General features: G+C 39.1%; 1 protein-coding gene across 6 annotated transcripts; it reads right to left on the bottom strand.

Moving 5' to 3' along the window:
- Positions 1-210: 210 nt before the first annotated feature.
- IWS1 (interacts with SUPT6H, CTD assembly factor 1) lies at positions 211-18,115 on the bottom strand. Of its 6 annotated transcripts, XM_072869014.1 has the most exons (15): positions 17,904-18,115; positions 17,227-17,342; positions 10,405-11,119; positions 9,627-9,825; positions 9,327-9,384; positions 8,874-8,974; positions 7,966-8,116; positions 6,193-6,275; positions 5,769-5,898; positions 4,507-4,624; positions 3,627-3,738; positions 3,367-3,423; positions 3,066-3,177; positions 2,306-2,466; positions 477-614 (listed from the first exon to the last, which is right to left on the bottom strand). In XM_072869014.1, the coding sequence occupies exons 1-14, from the start codon at positions 17,935-17,937 to the stop codon at positions 2,338-2,340; spliced, it is 2,115 nt and encodes a 704-aa protein (XP_072725115.1). In that variant the 5' UTR covers positions 17,938-18,115; the 3' UTR covers positions 477-614; positions 2,306-2,337. The 6 variants fall into 6 exon arrangements, with proteins under 6 accessions (XP_072725116.1, XP_072725114.1, XP_072725119.1 ...); XM_072869015.1 differs by lacking the exon at positions 2,306-2,466 and having other exon boundaries at positions 211-608; XM_072869013.1 differs by lacking the exon at positions 2,306-2,466 and having other exon boundaries at positions 211-614; positions 17,904-18,114.
- Between the last annotated feature and the right edge of the window lie 15 nt (positions 18,116-18,130).

An 18,130-nucleotide genomic window follows, 5' to 3' on the forward strand; every position in this document is an offset into this window, starting at 1 on the left:
ATGCTTTCATGAAAAATGAAATCCTTTGAGTGGAAGATGGTCAATATTTCTAATCAAAACCAATTGTCTCCAAAAACAGAACAACTGATTAATAAAGCACTGAATAAAGAGGAAATGGACAATGGTAAGCAGAAAATGAACAATTAGCAGCTTTTCCACATACCAGGTGGTCCACACATACATTCACTTGAGCAATCAACAGACGGCCCCCCCAAAAAACAGAAGATGTTTTATTGTCTAAAGTGTTGCAATACAACAAATACGTGATCTGTACAAAGGACACAGTAGAGCAAGTTTAAATACAATCAGGAGAAAGAAGTCCCCGTATTCACAGTCCTCGGACAACATCTTATACCAGAACCTGAACCAACAATTTAAAGATTCACTAAAACCCAAACAAGTTGTTAAAAAATTTAAAGGTCTGCAAAGAGTCTATGGGTGTATTGTCTTACAGCAGAGATCATGGGGTATTCTGTGAAGGGTCACAATGGCATCTTATTGCCCTCAATGCTGATTTTCACTGCATGGGCCGATCTGCTTTTTTTCCTGATATCTGTGAATTTCCGCATCTGTTTGTCCAGTCGACTCACCCCTTTCTTAGAGGTCCCCTGGAACTTAAAAAATAAAACTAGTAATTACCACTGAAAAAAAGCAGACGTCCCAGAGGTTCAAGAAAAGCAATGCATGCAAGGTTACACCTGCAAGAGGGAGCTGATGAAGCCACTGGTTCCAACTGGGGGGGGTGGGTGTGTGTGTACACACATACACACATTCTCTCCCCAAAGTCAATAAAATGGTTCCCCCAATATATGCATTGCATATATAGAGGTAGTCACACTCAAACATCACACAGTAAAGCTTTCACATTACAGGGATTAATAACTGTGTTAGTTGTTCACATGCTGGCTGAATATACAGTTTGGGATAGTTTTGTATCTATATTGGCTGGAGTTTAGTGTCAGAAATATACTGCACTACGGTGTCATACATACAGGCTTCCTGTAGGGGAAGATTTTCAGATACACAGTAATTTAGGTGGATTGAATGGACATATCAACTCCAAACCACAATTTATTTTAAAGGTCACTGATTAGTACTTATAAAGCAAGAGATTATTGGGAAAAAGGGGATGTAGGGGGAAGCAAAAGAAATGCCTAAGCTGAACATACAAGTTATTAGATGAGTTACTGCATTTCATCTCTGTATTTTAACTGCAAGTGAAAAACTGAGATGATGCAGCAGTTATTTTGCACAGATTAAATACAGTGATTCTGTAAAGAAACACCACTGAAGACAAAGAGCAAAGACCTTCCAATCCATAGCCATTACTTCCTAGAAAGCAATTTCCCCTAACCAGACAACAGAAACAGTAAATGATGGAAACTTCACACCTTTTAAGTTTGGGAGAAACAGAGACATCCAGAACATGCTACTTAATATCTGACAAAAAACATCTATTAGAAACTGAACCTCTTGTTCCCATCACTGAGGAAGGCACTCCTGACACACTGATTTTAAATAAACTTTATTCATAAAACTGTTCACTATTCATTGAAGTTATATCTGGAATTTCACAGTGATTTTAAAAAAAATTTTTTAAACAAATAAATATGAAGCTTAAACTCAACAGTTACCTACCATTTGTGCTAGCCTCTTCCTGTCACTAAGTTTGTGTCAACCCTGCTCACAGAACTGAAATGCAGACTACAAGTTGTCAAAACAATTCCCACATCGATGCATGTCATTGATTGATCTCCCTCCACCCCACACTCACAGCAGGGGATTCTTCTCCCCCTCATCTGCAGCGGCCTCATTCTCTGCCTCCTATCAACCACCCCTAAAGTCTCACATCACTCAACTTCCTTGAAAGTGTAGGTGTGAAAAAATACCTTACTTTGGACCACTAAAACGTCAGGTACAGATGTTGGTATAGTGACATAAGGTCCTATACTAAGGGCTAAGAATTCCTGTGTGTCAGTTCAGGTAAACCTGGAGAACCTAATTATGTCCGAACAGGATTCAAAACCACAGGTGGTGGTGCAAAGCTATTTTCGAGTACAGGTATTTCCATTTAACACCTGTCATCTGGGTACCCTGAAGCTGTCAAGGCAGGTATCATAGCAAACGGTATGTGCTACAGCCTATTTTTTCCTGTACAAGTTACCTTTTAGGTGACAGTACAGAAATGAGAGAGTACGAGGAGAGTTTTCCAAGTTTAAGTTAGGGTGTACACACTCCTTTCCTGTATGTGCAAACTGCCAACAGCTGAAGCACATGCACTGTTCACACCTCCCTTGAGGAATACCTCTCAAACTTGGGGAAGGCAGAGTGTCATGGCTACAGGGGCATCCTGTTGCCTTCAATGCTGAACTTGATGGCCCGATGCACTTTGCTGAGTCGTTTCTGTTCAGCAAACCGTCTCTTGTGTTTTTCCAAGCGACTAATACCTCTCTTAATAGTCCCGGGCTAGAAACAATATCTCAATTAATGCACAGAAGGAGAGATAACAGCAGAAAGCACAGTAATTATTACTTCTTCCATTTACTTGTGTTCAACCATGTACTCCACTTTAATTAAAACTGTACAAGGTAGATGGATGAACCAAATAAAGCAAGGCAAAGGCCTCTACTGAAACTGTTAATGTTTACCAAAACCTCGAAGTTTTCCCAAACTGGAGTATTATCAGAAGAACATGATGCAAAAACTGGGAAAGGTATAAAAATATCAGTGACACACTTATTGAATTGCAGCTTTAGTTCAAAATGCTCTAAAATAAGAGGCCTGTAATCAGATTCTCACCCTAGAGAGAAACTCTAGACCAGTTAACATGAAAACATCTTTTTGGTTAGAGAAGCAATGATACCCAAGTGAAAGTATTTGATGAGCTTAAACCAGCCCACTTGATAGCAGAACTGTCTACTCAAATTAGAAGAGGCACTTAAAAGAACTACTGTATTATACAGTAACCACGGCAATAAGGTGACAGATTCCCAGGCTTAATCAGAGACAGCTTAGGTACATGGTCACTAGGAGAGACTAAGCTATCCCAACACCACTGCGCTTACCCTGGAAGACTCCATCTCCACATTCCACTTTGGCCTCACCACATAGTCCTTGTTGGAGGGCATTGGCACCCTCGCACGGGCACAGAACCCGGGGTCTCCAGGTCTAAGAGCCCTGCAGAAAAAAAGATGTCACTGTTAGAGGTAAATCTTATACAGAAAGAAGTACAAGCAATATAGCGTGTTCTACCTCTGAAACATACTGCATAACCATTGCCTCTAAAACCTCAAAACAAATTGCATATTGTTAGTACCACTGAAATACTTTTTTCTAATCAAAATTTTTTTTAAAAATCCAACCTACTTTTCCTCTCCAGTTAACACTTTCTCCAGGTCCCTGCGGGGAGTCTGACCACCAGAGCTGTAAGAAAAATAAAATATTATAGGCATCTATACACAGAGAAAGACAGTAATTTTAAAAGACAGTCAAGTGTGGTAAAAGAAAAGAGAGGGGTCATAACTTACTATCCTTTTATTTCCCTTTATATTTACACACCACTTTGTTTTTCTTGATGGAGTCTTAGAAAGAAAGAAGGATTTAATGTTTCTGCCTGCTACTCCTACCTGCTCAATCTCCTTCGCTGAGGCATCTGTTCCAAATCTCTCTGTTCCCTCTCTTCTCTTGTCATGCCTTTGTAGTTTGAGGTAAGGCCAAAGATGGGTCGAGACCATTCATCTATTAAAAAAAAACCAAACCGGTTAACAAACACGAGGCCTCTGAAGTTTATCTCCAAACCACTCTGGTGACCAAATACAGCTTTCAAAGTTCATGGCAAGTATTTATGCTTCCTTTCAACCAAACAAATTATTTTTGAGCCCTTAATATTTCTTACTGTCCACAAGGGAAATCCAGCCTTGTGGATGGTAAGAAAGAGTTTTCATCCATAAAGCCTCTTGCTGTTACCTGCTCTTTCAGAATCTGAGCTCTTAGAATACTTAGTGTCAGGAACTCCTGCACGCCACAGTGAATGCTATTTTAGAAATATGCAAAGTAGTTCCTAAAGAACATAAGTTTATAATCAGTTTGCAGTCATTCAGGATGCAATGCACTACACATGGGCTACAGCTGTTGAAGAAGTAAACTTTCAGTCATCCAAGATCTCTCTGAAGTCCACGGAATAAACAGTCTTCCGGCAGCACCTTCCTGCCTTTGTAGCACATACACGAGGTCTGGACAACTAGCCAAGAGAATCTAGGCAAAATAAATGCCATCCTCTGGTTTAGAACAAGAATGAAAGAAACAGGAAAAGGTGCATGCAGAAGTTAATGCAACAGCGTTTGTTAAGAGCTCTACAAAGCAAGCAATGAAACAGATTAGTGAGATTCCTACATTGCAGAATTAATTCTACTACAGACAATAGCAAAAAACATGCAACAAAGACTGATGCAGAAATTAAATTATCAGTGAAATCTCACGATGCAAGGCAAAGGGAGGTTTACATACTGATTAGCTTCCCTGCCATATCCTTGTTAGGTCTCGACTCTTTGGGGTGTTTGTAGAGGTACATCACAGCTCGTCCAATGCCACTGTGCTTCAGGGTCTCTTGGCTCACACTGGGTAGCTGCAGGGTAAAGGAAAAATCAGAAAACAGCAAGAAATTATGTCTGAACATTAACAGTGTCACTGAACTTTGCAAAAAGACCAAAACCCACCTTCACAATAAGCTTGAAAAAACCCAGCATTTTCATTGTCCCACTAGGAATTGGTTAAAGTATCACTAGATACTTAAAAACCTAGAAATTTGCCTTAACATTCTTGGGGTTTATACACAAAATTAAATAACTTTCCAAAACTATTTACTCCAAATACTCTTTTGCTTATATTACTGCTTTCAAAGCATTCATTTTATAAAGATAAAAACTTACGTGGCAAAAGCATTCAAGTAATCAGCTTAGCTACAAATGCTAAAAGTCTACACTGAGTATGACAGGCTTTCTAGTGCACTGCACACTTTAGTAGGCCGGAAAAGAGAAGGGACCACGAGAGAGAAAAACTCAGGGATACATAGCAAATGACTCTTCACTAAACTTTGCAAAAACCTGAAACAGGCAGGCAGGGCCAAATAATCTGAATTCAGGCAGAACTCTTGCAAACTCTTAGCAAGGAGAAATACTTCTAGAGCTTCAGTCAAATAAAGCCAGCTAGCGGTGCTGCAAGAAAAATTTCACTTCTACTTCACTATCAAGACTATGCCATGCTTATTTTATGAACACAGCAAAGACAAATTAAAGTGACCAATCACAATGTATGAGCCACTGAGAACGAGGGAAGATAAGTGACTAAGCCGTTTAGATTTATCAAGAATCTAGAAATGCTGTAGCATGTAACTCCCTGAGACAGGGTTGAGAACTTCATGTCTTGTAGTTCACCTGAGACTCTCAAAAATGTCTTCTGGCCTGCTGCTAGCAGAGCTATTTGCTTTGTTGTGAACATGGGCAAAATTTTCGTAACAACAATTAGGTGCTTGAAGTTCCCTAGCCAAATTTTGTTCAGCTAGACAGCACGTCTACAATATAAGACTCATTAAAATGATGCAACTTTTAAACAAACACATCTGTTTTGCAGTTTGCTTCCTTGTGTATTTCACTGCACAGTCCATTGGTAGCAGCTGCAGTACATTTATCACCAAACATTTCCCTAAAGCACATGATTGTAAAACCATGAAGAAGCCACAAATCAAATACGGTTAAAAGTCAGTTTCAAACCTCTTGCAGGATCTTCAGAAGCTCCTCTCGTATCTTCAGTGCTGGCAGACTTCGGTCTGGAAGAGGAGAAAGCCACTCTTTGATGGCAGACATAACACCACTATCGATGAAAGTTTCTTTGAGGTCCTGCCTAGAAAGTTTAAAGTAAAGAGAAGTCACAGTCAAAAAGTCAAAGCCACAAATACATCAAAATCTTAAGATGTGATGTTCCTTCAGCACAATAGTGCATTTGAGCTTGTTTCATGTTAAATTAACAGGTAAAATTACGTAGAATTTTAGATTTTTGAGGCCACCTAGCTCCAGCATTTAGCTGGAAGAAAGAGTTTCACTGCATACTCAGTACAACTGTAATGTCACTCCATGAAATCTACCAAATTCCCCATATTCCCCAATATGATAATTAACTGGGAGAATGACAACTCACTTTTTAAGATGCATAACTACAGTTGGTAGCAAAGTTAATTTCTTTAGTGCTGGTTTCTTTTGTGTATTCAGCTGTCGATCCTCCTGTAGGGAATTGAAGAATTAGTGCAAGTTAATCAAAAGAAGAAATCAGCAACTCTCATCCTTTACAACATTTACAGGAAAAAGATTAGTCTATTAAACCAGAAGTGCAACTTTGGGCAGGATTACACTAACCTTGTATCCTGCTCCATCTTCCTATAGCCCCAAAACACATTATATGATGACTTCTCTTAAAAAAGGGTCCCCACCTTAGTCAACATTTTCGTTAAAAGCATCACATTAGAAGATTCCCCCTAAAATTACATTTTTTTTTTCCTACTTCATGATTTAGGTTGATTGCAATAAACTGGAGGCATGCAGAGTTCTCCATGCTAGCTATGCACAGATAACCTAGAAACTTCATTAGTAAAATCTCACCTGAACAACAGAAAAATAGCTAACCACAACAATGGGAAGCGAGAAAACGTATATTCACTTCAGCTAAGAATGGAACTGGATTACCTAGAGGTTTAGGATGAAGCATGGTGCAAGTAACTTAAGAGCACACAAATGTGCATCACGTGCTAAAACAAAGTCTGAGTTTCAAAGTGACTATCATCCAAGACCCAAGACATTATCCAACAGATAATGTCACTATCTGTTCAGTACTTGGGCTCTCATATCAAAAAGACCCATTACAATCAACAGATTTATGTCTTGCTGTGGTAATTCCTTTTCACTGATCTTAATCCACTGAAGGCTCTTTCTGCACAATGTTTTTTTTATTGCAAGGGAGGAGATTCTTCTAATGCCCTTCTTCCCCTCTTCATGCCCGAGAATGGTTTGACAGGCACAAGCTAGAGAACTAAAGACACCACAATACTGGAGCTCAGCTCTTCCTTCTCTCCAGCATTATGGCTTCATTTGAAACATTTGACTATCATCTTGTCCAAGACCAACCAAGAAAGTCTCAGTTGTCTCCCAGATGGCTATCTCACTCTCCCCTTCCTCCCCAAACACATTATCCTTCTTATCTTGTTCTCAGGAATATGCTTTTGTTGTTCCTGTTATTTGTAAGATCCCTCTTTCTAAAGTTCTGTATATTCCCCCCCAATTGGTTTTAATGAGTTTCGCAGTGCTGTTCGTTAATTTGATTGCTGTTCCAACAAAACTACAACCACAACAGAAGATACCTGATAAAAGGCCAGACCCCAATAAACCTTGCACAGTAACATACTAAACATGACTCCTTGAAAAAGGCAGTCTGCCAAGGCAGAACTTCCCATAATTCTGTTGCTCTACCATCATTTACTACAGTATTGTAATTCAAACAGTTTAGAAAAGGGTTCTTCTCAGGAACAAACACCGAAGTACTACATATGCTAGTAATTGTATAGTGAAATTAAAACATAGTCCCTTTCTCAGTATTTCATATACTTATTCATGTAGTTTATAGAACACATACACATGCCTTTTTATAGGGCAGCTGATCTCAGCTGATCAAAGTATAGCAAGTTAACTAATTTTAATCTTTAAAATGAATAAATATTTTCTTCAAATTTCAACGGAAGAAGTGTTTTAATTCAGAGTAGCAAAATAATATTTAAACAGTTATTTAGATATTGGAAGCTTTCCGTAGCGTACAGGTTACTCCTCCTGAGTACCAGCCAGATTTCTGTATTTTACTGATTGCAAGATTTTCCCATAGAATGGAACTGGATTTTAAGGTGTCTTTGGAGCCCAGAAATCTCACCTCAGCAGCTTCATTCATCTTCACAATCATAGCACTGACCACATCATCTGCATCACTAATAAAAGTTCCACCATCACGGTTTCGTCTACGCTTGCCACTCATACTCTTCTTTCGTTGCAGCATCATGTCGAAATCTGACATGAAGTCCATACTGAAATGCAAGAAGAGAGTTTGCTGATGGTCAGAAGAGGGTTGATCTTACTGTCTTTGTAGGAAATAATTTTGTATTTCTGTAGCATAACCTTTCAAAAATTCGCCAATAAATCTACAAGTATTATGTCTCAACGTCCCTGTAAGATAATTAGTTATCCTCAGTATACAAACTGGGAAAGCAGTAAAGGGCTTCAATGGCTCTGAGATGCCCTCAGAAGTCTGCAAGACCTTGCTGAAATAGCCAATGACATGCATACATGTAACATCCAGGGTTCAAAATGTGCTAAAGCTGCCACTGAAGCTGACAAAGATTTAGCTTTCCTGTACCTGCACCACACTGCTCTGACACTACTGGAGCAGACAGAAAGGAAACAGGAAACATGCTGATGGCAGGTCTTGCCGTACTTTATCCCTTACACCAGCAGAGAAACACACCTGTGACTCCAATGCTGAACTGCTAAAAGTAGAGTTAAATGCTCGTTTGATTAGATATTAATTTCACTCAGGTTTTGATGCGAACCATGAAATACTGTTCTCTGAAGCAGCAGCATAGGTAATTGGCTATGGCCTGCCGAGTGAATAAACTGTACAAGCTGAGAGAGGACCTTCTGTCATCATTTAGGAGAACACACTTTCTGTGGAAACATAGCCCCATGCCTTTCCAAACTAAGAAGTCTAGCCAGTCTTTGGAGGAGCCCTTTCACTAAAATCTTGCATTTGCTATTAACAAACGAGTATGTAATACAATGACTTACTGCTTCCCCCTTTTGATGTTATCATCAGAGTCCGATTCATCTGCTGTCTCCTTCATGTCTGCATCACCTTTCTCTTCCTCCAGATCTTCCTGGTTAAAACCCTGATGGGTAAAGACAGTGCAAATCAGTGTATGGATTAAGACTGAGCATCTACTAAGGCACCTGACACATACTCAAAAAGCTTCAGATAAGTCTGCAGAGGATCTAGAAGAAAGAGGAACAAAGGCTTCCTAATTCCACCTATGACTTTCACACCAGTAACTCTCCCAACAGAAGAGTTGTAAATGTTATTTAACCCAAAGACTACCGCAGTGAATCCAGCAGATACAAAGCTTCCCTCCTGATACAGCATATCCTCAAACAGGAGTTCAAACCCAAATAGTCACTCTGGAGTACCTTCCCATGAAGATTAGATCTAGCAAGTGAACAAGAGACATCCACAATAACACTTACTGTAAATTCCTCTTCTTCCTCATCACCAGATTCTCCAAATATATCTGCAATCAGGTTCCTGTGAAAGGAACAGTAACATTTATCTATTTAGACTACAACAGTGAGAAGTGCATTTTCTGCAAAATTTCTAATGACTGTATGGAAATCCACCTTTCATTCTGCCACGTACTACTGACCTTCCTCTTCATACCACCAATGAGGTGGACAATCATTCTCTGGATGGGATTCATCCATTCTCCATTCACGATCAGTCTCACTATCTGCAACCCTGAAGGAATTCCTATTCCCAGAAGCACTTACTCTTGTTCATTTCCAGATTCGCTGTCACTGCCAAACAGATCTTTCTCTTCTTTTTTCTTCCCAGCATTCTCTTTTCTTTCTTCTTCTTCTTCTTCCTCACTATCTGATACAATATTTTTCTTCCTTTTGTCAGATGTCTCTGAAGCAGCATCACTATCTGATTCTTCGACATCAGAAAGAATTCGTACTTTTTTTGCAGCTGCCAACAGAAAGGAGCATTACTACATGTCCTAGTAACAGAGGTGACAACTCATACTCTCAAAAAACTATTCTCTCAAATTCGATTTGGACAAGAGGGAAGTTGACTAGCCTTCCTACACAAAATCACTGCCATTTCTTAAAAAACATATCCATTCTAAAATCTGTTTTATTAAATCAGTAACTGAAGTTTCCATACACCACCTCTATCCATAAAGCCTTGTAATTTCAAAACTGACTCTCACCCCCAGTATATGAAACAGAGGAAAAAATGACTAGAGAAATAACAAAGTAGAGAAATTACTAACAGAAATAATCAACATGACAACAGATGCCAGTATAAAGCAAGATCACTGCAGTCTTCTCTTTTACTTCTACTTATTATGCAAAAGTACTAGATATACATTCACACAGAAATGCAGTTAGAACAATAGCCTCTAAAAATGCAGTTGTGTTCTAAAGACAAATTTCCTTTATGGTTTCATATTTATCTCAGATGCTTTCTTCACATAAAAACAATGATTTAACTCTAACACTACTGCTTGTCATGTCACATTTTTGTGACACTATAGTTCCTTACGTGTTTTCTCATTGTCATCCTCACTGTCAGAAAGGATAGCTGTTTTCCTCTTCACCGTTTTCTCCTCCTCTTTCTCTTCTTCATCACTGTCCGATATTTTTCGTCTCTTAGGAGCTTCCTCTTCACTGTCAGAGCCCTGAAATCCTTCCCTTACATGTTCATTATCTGAATGATGAGAATCATTCTGCACCTCCTCCTTCCTGTCCTCCCCATCACTATCCTCAGATTCTATTTCTTGTTTGTGTCTGGAAACATCCTCGCTCTCCGAGTCGCTAGCCGGCTGTTTGTGGAGTTCCTCACTCTCCGAGTCGCTGGCTGGCTGCTTGTGGAGCTCCTCGCTCTCCGAGTCGCTGGCTGGCTGCTTGTGGAGCTCCTCGCTCTCCGAGTCGCTGACCGGCTGCTTGTGTGATTCCTCATTTTCAAAATCACTACTGTGATCCCTGTGAGGTTCTCCATTTTCAGAGTCACTTGCTCGATGATTTAAGGCATCTTCATTTTCAGAGTCACTTAAATGCTGATTTGGACGGTCCTCAGTATCAGAATCACTGTCTTTCCCTCCATGAGCTGCTTCATTGTCTGAATCACTTACATTGTGATTTGGAGGCTCCTCATTATCTGAGTCACTGTCTTTTTGCCTTGGGATATCTTCATTTTCAGAGTCTGTCATATGAGGCTCTCCCATTTGCACATCATCATCTCCATCACTGTGTTCATTCTGAAAGACAAAAATAATCTCAGGCAACTAAGCAAAAAAAACCCCCCACCTTAAAAAGTAAACAGTGTTCTTAATTTTTGCTTGTCCTTCCTCCAATTTGATTACCCAAGGTACTGCAAACTGAAATACCTTCTATACAGAAATAACTATTAGACAATTTGCATCAAAGGACTATCAAATATTTCAGATCAAGGAAAATATTAAGACATTAATGGAAGTCTGTCCACCCTGCAGCTCAATCACATTTTGGAAATGGTAACAGAATTTAAAAAACCCTCAAACATGTCTAAGAAGGGTCCAGTTCCTTGAGGGTAAATGCTTAGTGCTTTTGTTTTAGAAAGTCAGGCCTTCAAAGCAGTTTACTCCAAATCCCCAGTAAAAAGGCAAGAAACAGTATCTTGCACTTGTCATTTTATTTTTCTTAAAATCTCAAAGAGATGTTTTTTGTATGAAATACACTTTACTGAAACTGCACATGCATTACTTTCCAAGCGAAGCTCAAGAGAGCTTGTGCCCTTTCCTTCTTCGCCAAGGAAACTTAAAGAATACGTTAAGACCAAAAGCCTACCAAACACAGGAATAAAGTTTTAGTCAGACCTTTCAGAGTATTATTGTTAATAAGTTTTGTGTTTCAATGTGTAAGAATGTAAGAACAGATTCAATGTTTCTCTCCCTTAAGCTGATAGCTCCCATGCCTGTAGAGACACCTGAGGGAACCTATGCACAAATACACCGATCTTCTTAAAACTTTACAATTGAAACACAATCCTTTATGTCTTTTTCTACAAGGCAAAAAAATACTGAGCCACACACTTCATTTTTGGAAAAACGTGTCACAAGCCACCTGTCAACATCATTACTGACAACATCTTGTTTTATCTTTCCTACAACATCTAATTTCTCCTTGCAAAAAAAACTCAATTGAATTTACCTGAGAAAACAAAAATTAGACTCTTGAACACGCATTTCATTAACTCAGTATACAGCTCACAGTCACTGTCACAATAATCCTGTTTTCAACTGAAAAGAACAATAGTGTAAAAGGAACTTCTTTTCTACATCTGAACTCCAGTCTTCAGCCAGGCTTTCCACAGGGATGATTTTGTCTCAGCTACAGACTCCTTCCACTAGCATATTTGCAAACTGAGTATTTATTGCCCTAGGAGATACTTTTAAGACCTATATGTCCTGGAGCTTCCAAATCTTTTTTGTCAGCACTTTAATTTCCTTGGAAAGACAGACCTTCTATCTATTCTTATTTTCTATAGTCATTCTACTCCCACATTCAGAGCCATACAAAATAATGCAGGTGTATCTATCCTACACCTATAACAAACAATACTATTAATCTTTAAAATGTATGATTAAGAAGGAATTTTAAATAAAATTAATTTTAATTGATTTTAGGAACTACTCCCTCCAGAATTATACTAAGTGGTAAATAACTTTGCTTTTTAAGATTTTGGACCTTACACATTTATTCCCTTGGCTAGCACTCGATAAAATAATAACTTCTAAATTACTGCAGAATTACTAACAGAAAGTTACTGCACAATGGAAAAAAATAAAGACTATAATTTTAAAAAATGCACTTCAAATACAACTTCACTATTTCCATGTTACTTAACACTAGCTACAAAACAGCTGCTGTAATAATCTGAGTGAGTAGTCTTCTCTCTACTGCTTGTCCCTGTCTCTACAGTGATGCTAGTCTTTTGAATCATGATGGTGGTATTATTCAGTATTTCTTATTTCTCCCTACAGAAAGAAAACATAGTTCTCTTAAAACCTGAACTTGGAATTTTAAAGAATTAAATATGAACATCAAAAGTTACAGAATTGAGGATGCACAGCTGAGGAAGCTCATACACACGTTCAACTGCTCTCAGCTTGTTAGGGGATTTTATTTACTTCTTTTTTTTCTTACCAAAAAATGAATTCGATTGCCCTCTCCTGCCCAGTATCTCCCACATAAACTAACAATGTGTATGTGATGTATTTTCTCTGACTGTATTATTTAAGATTAAAGAAAATTCCAGCTGCAACCAAACAGGAAACACACATTTTACAGCAGTGTTACAGGTAAGCTCATTGAGAAGTACTGAAATGCAGAGGTCTACACTGCAATTGATGTTTATAGTAATAGAAATTATTTAATCCTTATTTTCCTATCATTTAATTTTTGGTGGGTTTGTCTGTCATCTCCTGATTTCAGATGGCTAACGCTGAATAGGTACTGATAATTATGTCAGCAGTAATAAAGGATTTTGCTAAACAAAACCAAGGAAAACAATACAAATACTCCTGTTTAAACTATTAGGCTCATCACCTCCCAGACTGCCAGTCTAGAAAGCCTTTGGCAAACAAGTAAACAAAACCAAAAAACAACTGGAATCCATAATGATTCTTAAATGTTTCTAAGGTCAGAAGCATGGCTGCAGGTTATATATCCACCTATTCAGAATATATTACTAAATTACAAAGAACTTCCTATGCAAAATACTTGGTAAAAAGTCATTACAATTATACAGCATTATTACTGAAGCACTTTACAATATATTGAATCTCTAATCTGTTACTGCAAACTGACAATCACTCTTGAGAACAAAGATGTTTGGGGAGAGAAAGCAGACATGCATCCCAATTAGCTCACACTGTGATTATACAGTGCTCTGCACCACAGAATCACAGTGGTTACAGCAGCTGAACTCTACTGTGATATAATCACCTACAGAAGAACCACTTAGATAATACAGGTGCCCCTACAGAGACTGGGCAGGCAGGCACCAGTCCTGAGTCTGGAAAGCTCAACCAGAGCTAAGCCAAAAAGCACACAGTTATATTAGTCAAGTCAGTAAGCCCAGCAGAGAGATGACACACACTACTTCAGACTCAGCTCATTAACAGAACTGAGCATCTCCTAAAGCAGAGCTGAGGCAGAGCTGACTCGCTCAGAGCCTACGCAGAACAGACAGGCCCTGTCCACAGCCATCAGTGCAAAGGTCTCCTGAATACAATCAATGAATCTCTGAATGGTTTGGAATATACTCAACATAAAAAGCTCATGCAACTTTATAGTAAGATGACTAAACTCTGTAGGACAGTCTCCCCTCCATCCCCCCCCCCTTTTTTTTTTTACTAGTTCGTCTCTAAAAAGATGTTTTCAAAGAAATCAAGTATGTAATTTTGGAGTTTTCTATTTTTCCTTTTCCAAATACTTGAATTAAAATAAAAGATCAGACATCCTCAAAAACAAGTAGGTCTCAGGTAATTGCTACTGCATTTTTCTCTAATTCCTTTGCTTTCTTTTCTTCCTCCTCTTTATCTATAAACATTTTAATTGAGATGTCCTTAATTTTTTTTAACTGAAAGAATTCTATAACATGAGGCTTTAGTACAGTATAAAATAAAGAATATATCAAAAATCAAATTTACAGTGTTACTCTTCTACATAAAAATTTCAGTTAGCAAGTAGTTTATTGGATGAACATGCAGCCACTTTTAAGAGGTACTACTTTGATAATTTAGTAAGTTCAACAAAATTGACCCATCCACTACAATCTCATGAATGACAATTGTTAAACTAAGGCATACATAACCATCATAGGCAGATCAGCAAGTCCCTCTTTTTTCAGAAATGTAAGATATTTGTATATGTTTGTTAACAGTCACAGTCAAACCATAACTTAATTAATGAAGACAGCAGCGACTTGGTGAAAGTGTAAGAATCTAAGTCATTAAAGATTTCCGTATAAGCCTGACTTGTACAAACACTGTAAACATGATTTCATATTCATTACTGTACTAAAACTATGTGTTATCTAATTCTATTTGTCTAAAGCAGAATTGGTAAGGACATCAAGGAGAACATTTATAGATAAAGTGGGACTGGGGGAAGGAAAGCCAGAAAAGAATTGTGGAAAAGAAAAACCCACATACCTGAGACCTACAAAAGTAATTCCTCAGGATTCCCCTTTTCTTTAAAGTTAAGAACCTGAAAAAAAAGTTTGAAAGTTTAAAACTTCAGTTCTTTACATCTGAGTTCTAGATTAGAGACGAAATAGCAATTAAATAGACTTAACTGATTAGGCTGTCTCAAAGGTTTTACTACCTTTGAGTGTCATTCCTCCCACATATTCCTAAAGATGAAGGAAATAAGAGGATGAGAAAATATTTAAGGTAAATATGACAAATCACTGAAAGCTACTCCTTTCAGAGACAGCTGCTCCACATTATTGCATTTTCAGGAGTTGCATTTTGAATTTGATGTAGGGAAAACTAAGAATGTCAGACTTCATAACAAAACAAAATACTCAAATGTTTATGATTCGAACTGAATCAAATAAAGCACTAAGGCTTGAAGTTTCACATTTACTATTGGACAGAAAGGTGGTTTAGTTCGGTTTTTCTTTTTTTTTTAATGGACTTTCTGAAGTATTTTATCTACAGAGGAATATTCAACAGCCATCACAGAACAAAGCCCTTAAAATAATGCAGGCACATGAAGAGGATCAGTTAATGCTAATAGGTCCTAGTACTTTCTGGTTATTTAAATCTGAAAAAGACATGCTGAAGATATAAGTAATAGTCAACTACCTGTTCTTTCGGTCACATTTCCAACTACTTTGCCACAGTAAGTAAAATTAAAATCCCACAGGAGTACAGAAGAGTAGGAACAAATGACCAAGTTTTCATACACAGCAGAAAAAGTTTAATATTATTGTAGCAGCAACATGAGTCTCCATGCACTCATCACCTTTTTTTCTTTTCATTAAAACAGAATTACTAAATCCCTTTGAAAGACAGTTATTTCTCCCATGCTGAAAAACATATTTTCTCCAACACTGAAATCCTGATTGTCACAATAAGAGACGCTGCCTCGCACCAAATCAATTTCTTCCATTGTAAATATCAACACCTTTTCAAAAAAAGAAATTCCAAATCTGCTTTACACTCAAATTCAACAACATAGGAAGAACTTTCATTTTATACAAATATAACATTTTCATCTACTTTCTAACTCTGAGGGAAGTATGACTTCAATAAAGGTGTGGAGAAAAAAAAAAAGAATTGCAAGATTGCAAGTTATACCACAGCAGAGTTGAGCCTTTTGACACATTCAGCCTGCTACAGTATATGACATCATACATTTTAAGCCATTTTTAAAATGTATAACCACTGAAAACTCAGAATCAATCCTGATCTTTACATAAAATGCAACAAAATATGCAGAACAGAATGAAATGGCTTTGATTACAATTTTTATGAGTATCAAAAAGTTCTCCATAACATAACTTTGCTGGCAGAAGACATGAGTTCACAGGCCAAAATCATTCCTTCCTAGTAAGACCTGATGTATTTCAAGTCACAAAAAATTCCTCAAAATTAAGATTAACTCCAAAACTGTCCTAGAAACCTAAAGGGAACCTTCACTTTTATCAGAATCTCTTTTCAACCAAAACAGTCAATCCACAAGTTAAGTGGCTCTCCCCCAAATACAACGCTGGATCAAAGCATTACCACCCTTTTCATGGTGTAGGCTTCTCGAAGCAAGAACCTCTTCAGAGGAAGAACAGATCCCATTTAGGAACCTTAACCTGCTCCTGGTCCACATGGAGACCTGCTCCTTTATGAATGACAAGGTGAAAAACATAGCACAAAACAGACTTTGAGAGTCAACACTCACATCTGAGAGGAAAGATGGAAGATGGGAGAGCATGTATTCTTTGGTAAGGAAACCTATGCCTCCGTAATGTGTGGTTTTACATTACTGTGCAGAATTTGAGGTAAAATTCCAAATTCCTCATAATCTATTGCTTATAATTTCAAATCCAAAAAGTTTATCTTCTTGTAATTGAGCACAACAATATTAAACTTTTTCTAGTACAAAACAGTGAATGCTATTATAGCAATTAAGAAAAATAAAAGACCCTATCCTACATATTGGTCAAGAGATTATTCTGGAAGCAAAGTTTTGCCAGACAGAACCCTTAAGAAGAACTGAATAAACACATAAGTCTCAGTTAGGAGAAAAAGCCTCTTTAAACAACAAAAAAAAATCAACTTATAGAAGAGTAATCTTTATCTAGATAAAGTTCCAGTAGTACCTCTGAATGGTGCCCTACACTTCCATTCTCAGATCCAGAATGCTGCTCGTTTCCTTCATCTTCAACATCAGATCCTGAATCTCGTTCGTCTTGCACTGGAGTAGCTCCACCATCATCTACTCCGAAGTTAAGAAAAGAAAAGTAAAACTCAGTGACATCTCCCAAAGTTTAAAAGAGCACTGACAGTGATGACGAACAGGGAGCCAGGCAGTGCTACAGTCAGACTCTCGTTCTAACAGTGCACTAATACAGAGAAACGGAGAGTATCTACTAGGAAGGTCTGGAACAAACCCACCACAGATACCCCCCAAAGAGACCACAAAACTACTTATAACATGCACGCAAGCAGTGACTGATAAACTAACCAAAACACCGAACTAATAATAAGGCGGCCGCTGTGCTGTGATCACGCCAGCGGACCCTGCCCAACCCCGCCGATGTCATCCCAGACCCCTGCGGAGCCGGCTGCTGACTACCGCCGGGGGAGAGGCGGCGCAGGCCGGCCCGGCCCCGCGCACCCTCCGTGGAGCTACGCGACACCACGGTGAGCGCGAAGGACCCCGGAAGCAGCCGCCGGGCGGACAGGGCAAGGCGATTCCCGCCGCGCCCAGCACCCTCCCTCGCAGGGCCCAGCGCCCCGGGCGTCCCTCCCGCGGGGGACGGTCCCGCGCCGCTACCTGACTGGTCCCCGCCGTAGTACTCGCTCTCCATGGCGGGCCGCCGGCCCCGCCTCCCCGCCGACGCCCCGAGGGCTGGCGGCGGGGCGAAGCCCCCACCGCAGCGTCCGCCGCTAGGGTTCACCGCCTCCAGACGCCGCCGACGCCGCCCGCCTCGCACAGGCCCAAAATGGCGCCTCTCCGCTGAACGGCCGGCAGCCACCTCTGCGCATGCGCTAGGAACGGCC

This window comes from Ciconia boyciana, chromosome 7, assembly GCF_034638445.1.
Source record: "Ciconia boyciana chromosome 7, ASM3463844v1, whole genome shotgun sequence".
Lineage (NCBI taxonomy): Eukaryota > Metazoa > Chordata > Aves > Ciconiiformes > Ciconiidae > Ciconia > Ciconia boyciana.